At 37.4% G+C, this 3,556-nt stretch overlaps 1 protein-coding gene across 1 annotated transcript; it reads right to left on the minus strand.

The window, feature by feature from the left end:
- Positions 1-2,705: 2,705 nt before the first annotated feature.
- Positions 2,706-3,134, minus strand: LOC122071901 (F-box protein At3g07870-like). Its single transcript, XM_042636376.1, has one exon. The coding sequence runs from the start codon at positions 3,132-3,134 to the stop codon at positions 2,706-2,708; it is 429 nt and encodes a 142-aa protein (XP_042492310.1).
- Positions 3,135-3,556: the final 422 nt, after the last annotated feature.

The following is a 3,556-nucleotide window of genomic DNA, read 5'->3' on the forward strand; positions in this document are numbered from 1 at the left end:
AGGAAGTTTGGTTTCTCTGAATCCTGACTGAATTGGATTTATCAAATCTTATCATCCTCAAGAATTTCTTTTCTTCTAAATGGTGGCCCTGTGGGATACTTTGGAGTGGAGCAAGGCTTGCGTCAAGGTGACCCTATCTCTCCCATTCTTTTTATTTTGGCAGAAGAGGTTCTATATAAAAGTCTGAAAATTTTGCTAAATCAAAGAAAAATTAAAGCCTTTCCTAGTCCAAGAGGTGAGTCAGCTCCAACTCACTTGCTTTTTGCCGATGATATCTTCATATTTATGGATGCTTCCATTAACTATGTTAGAAATTTAAGAGATTTCTTGACGAAATATCAAGAGTTCTTGGGACAACATGTTAACTTGGAGAAAAGTAAGTTGTTCATGGGATCAATTCCTCCTGTAAGAAAGAATGCCATTGTTGAGATTATGGGAATTTCTACTTGCAATTTCCTTACCAGAAATCTGGGAGTTGAAATTTTTAAAGGTAGAATCAAGAAACAATATTTGATGCCTGTTTTAGATAAAGTTCAAGAGAGGCTCTCTGGATGGAAAGAAAAAATTCTTTCAATGATTGGTCAAGTGCAACTGGTTCAATCTATTATCTTTGGTATACCAACTCACAACTTTTCTATGTACAGGTGGCCTTCAAAATGGTTGAGAAATTTTATTTGAACAGGGGATGTTGATACATCTAAAGCTGTCTCTGTCAAGTGGGACCAAGTGTGTAAGCCTATTGATGAAGATGGGTTAGGCATTCATAGGCTACACGATGTTAATAAATCTCTTCTCTGCAAGCAGGCTTGGAATGTGAAACATGAAAATTCAGCAATGAGTAAATTTTTCAGGGCTCGCTTTCTTAAGAGTGGCATGCCTAAAAAATCTTACAGGTCTTCATCCATTTGGCCTTTTATTTGTAAAATGTTGTCATTCATTTCAAGTAATGAGAGATGGATTGTGGGGAATGGGAAGAAAATAAGTCTCTGGAATGATCATTGGCTGGGAGATTTATCCATTTCTGAATCATGTGGTCAAGCTCTCGCCCCTCTTCAAAATTCTTTTACAAAAGTTTCAGAAATAATTTTAGATTTTAGATGGAATATTCCTGATGTTATTTCTACCTCCCTGCAAAATGCTTTTCCTGCAGCCAAATTGATAAGGCTTCCCCAATTTGATTTGGATGATAAATGTATTTGGAGTTGTTCATCTACAGGGATTTTCTCCGCCCATTCAGCTTGGAATGAAATTAGAAGTCGAAATCCTAAAATCCCTTGGTTCTCTCTTGGTTGGGGAAATGCTCTCCAGCCAAAGGCATCGGTGTTTGGTTGGCATCTGATGCATAGAAAGCTTCCAACTGATGATATCATTGTTGGAAAGGGAGTCCCCGTTGTCTCTAAGTGTAATCTATGTGGTTCATATGCAGAATCTTTTAATCACATTTTCACTTCCTGCAGGTTCTCAGTTGCACTTTGGGAATTATTTTTAGTCTATTTTGGGATTTCTTGGCCTGATCTGTGTGACCTCTATCAACTATCTCTTTGGTGGATTAGAAAGAGGAGGGTGTTGTCTATGAAAGACCCTTGGTCTATTGGTTTTATTGTGATTGCTGACAATATTTGGAAGGAAATGAATGATAGACGTCATGGAGGTACTTTGAAGTCAATTTTTCAGATCTTTGAGAAAGTCAAGCGTGATGTGCAGGATGTGAATTTTAATTTGCAGGGAGTGATCAAGCCACCTATTGACTTACTATGTTGTCATCAGCTAGGCATATCAGCTTGTCCAAGGAAAAAAGGTTCAATGCTCAAAGTTTTTTGGTGTAAACCAATGTTGGGATGGACTAAATTGAATGTAGATGGGTGTTCTCTGGGCAATCTAGGACGAACTGGTGCAGGTGGTGTGCTAAGGGACCATAGGGGCTTCTGCGTGGACTCATTTCAGAAATTTTTGGAAGTTCAGACGAACTATTTTACAGAATTCAAAGCTTTGCTTGAAGGAATTATTCTGGCTAAGGAATTGAAGGTTGAATCTCTTTGGATTGAATCTGACTTGGCAGTGGTTGTTGTGGCGGTTCAAGCTCGCTCAATTCCTTGGTATGCTCAACAGGATTGGATGTTTTGTCAGGACTTCCTAACTTCTATAACATGGAAGATTACTCACTGCTTTCATGAAGCAAACGGAATGGCTGATTTTCTTGCTAGAGATGCGACAAGAGCTGGAACATCATCTTCAAATGTTTCTTTTCTTGCTCGAATCAATTATGAGCTTACTCATTATGTTGATTCAAGGCCTAGATTTCATTTCAATTGCTCTTGATTTATTTTCCCCTGCTGATGGCAATGCCGAAGGTGGGGGATTATAAATGCTTGTATTCTTGTTTTTCCTTTTTTATTTTTTTTCAATAAATTTCTTGATCTTTAGCAAAAAAAAAACTGACATAATGTATCCCACATTTTGGAACCTTACATTCTCCGTAATTTAAATCTAACTTCTAATAAACCAAAATAATCTAGACATAATGCTTGAAGACTAACTAAAAAAGCAAGAAAAATGCATTACAAAAACAAAACTCAATAACAAAACTTTACCTTCAGAAAAAAAAATGAAAACAAAATTGGGCACAATATTGTGGATATTGGATTTTAGAAAGGAGTTCTGATTTTTACCCCGTCTTGTAAAATCTTCTTCTTCTAGTTTTCCCTTCAATCCTTGAGCATAACAAGACTCTTAGTGTGAATAAATGCTTTGAAATTGATTGGAAGTCCCTGAATTCTAAGATTCCTTACTGTCTTGCTCTTGGTGGTGTACAAAACTAGCTCCTTACGATTGCGCTGCAATAGAATTTTACCATTCCAGAATTGTACTGGTGTATAGCTGCAACCAAGCGAATCATAAAAAATTATCTGTTTAGTCCAAGAGCCCTTAACACCACATTCCTTCATCACCCAAATCCCATTAGAGGGATTACAAAAAACAGTAAGGTATCCACCCATCGCCACAATATTTTTGTAATATCCTTCTCCAGGAGGCAGAGGCAACTCTGTAAACACCTCATGTACTAGATCAAAAGAAAAGATTCGACGGTTCTTTCCCATTACCATCCAATGAACAGCAGCATTGCTTGCTCGCATTGTTTGTGAATAATTATAGAGGTTTGGGATTGGGACATTTCTAAGTTTTCTCCAATTATCAGAATTCAATGAGTATACAAATCGCTCAACTCCAACAAAATATAAAAATAATATACAATCATAGCAATCTTGTGGTCTTTACTCATGGGATCAAACCCAAATCCAATCTGAGTTTTGGAGGGGCTGGATTGAGGTATTTCACAGGGAGGATCTGGTAGGTCCTTGAGTTGTCGAGTGAGTGGATTCAACAGGTATATGGGCTTTCTTTAATGAATCTCTTCCTCATACCCTGCCAACGAAAAACATAACAACCCATTGCACGAACCAATGACTTTGATTTCAAGTAATTGGCCTCTGCAATACCCCAATTCTATTGAAGTTAGAGAAGGGATATCAAGTTTTTGACATGAATTTCCTTTTAC

Source organism: Macadamia integrifolia, chromosome 1 (assembly GCF_013358625.1).
Source record: "Macadamia integrifolia cultivar HAES 741 chromosome 1, SCU_Mint_v3, whole genome shotgun sequence".
Taxonomy (NCBI): domain Eukaryota; kingdom Viridiplantae; phylum Streptophyta; class Magnoliopsida; order Proteales; family Proteaceae; genus Macadamia; species Macadamia integrifolia.

What these genes read in the sequence shown, in the direction of transcription:
- LOC122071901 (XM_042636376.1), bottom strand. Translation starts at nt 3,134, where the DNA reads ATGCGAGCAAGCAATGCTGCTGTTCATTGGATGGTAATGGGAAAGAAC.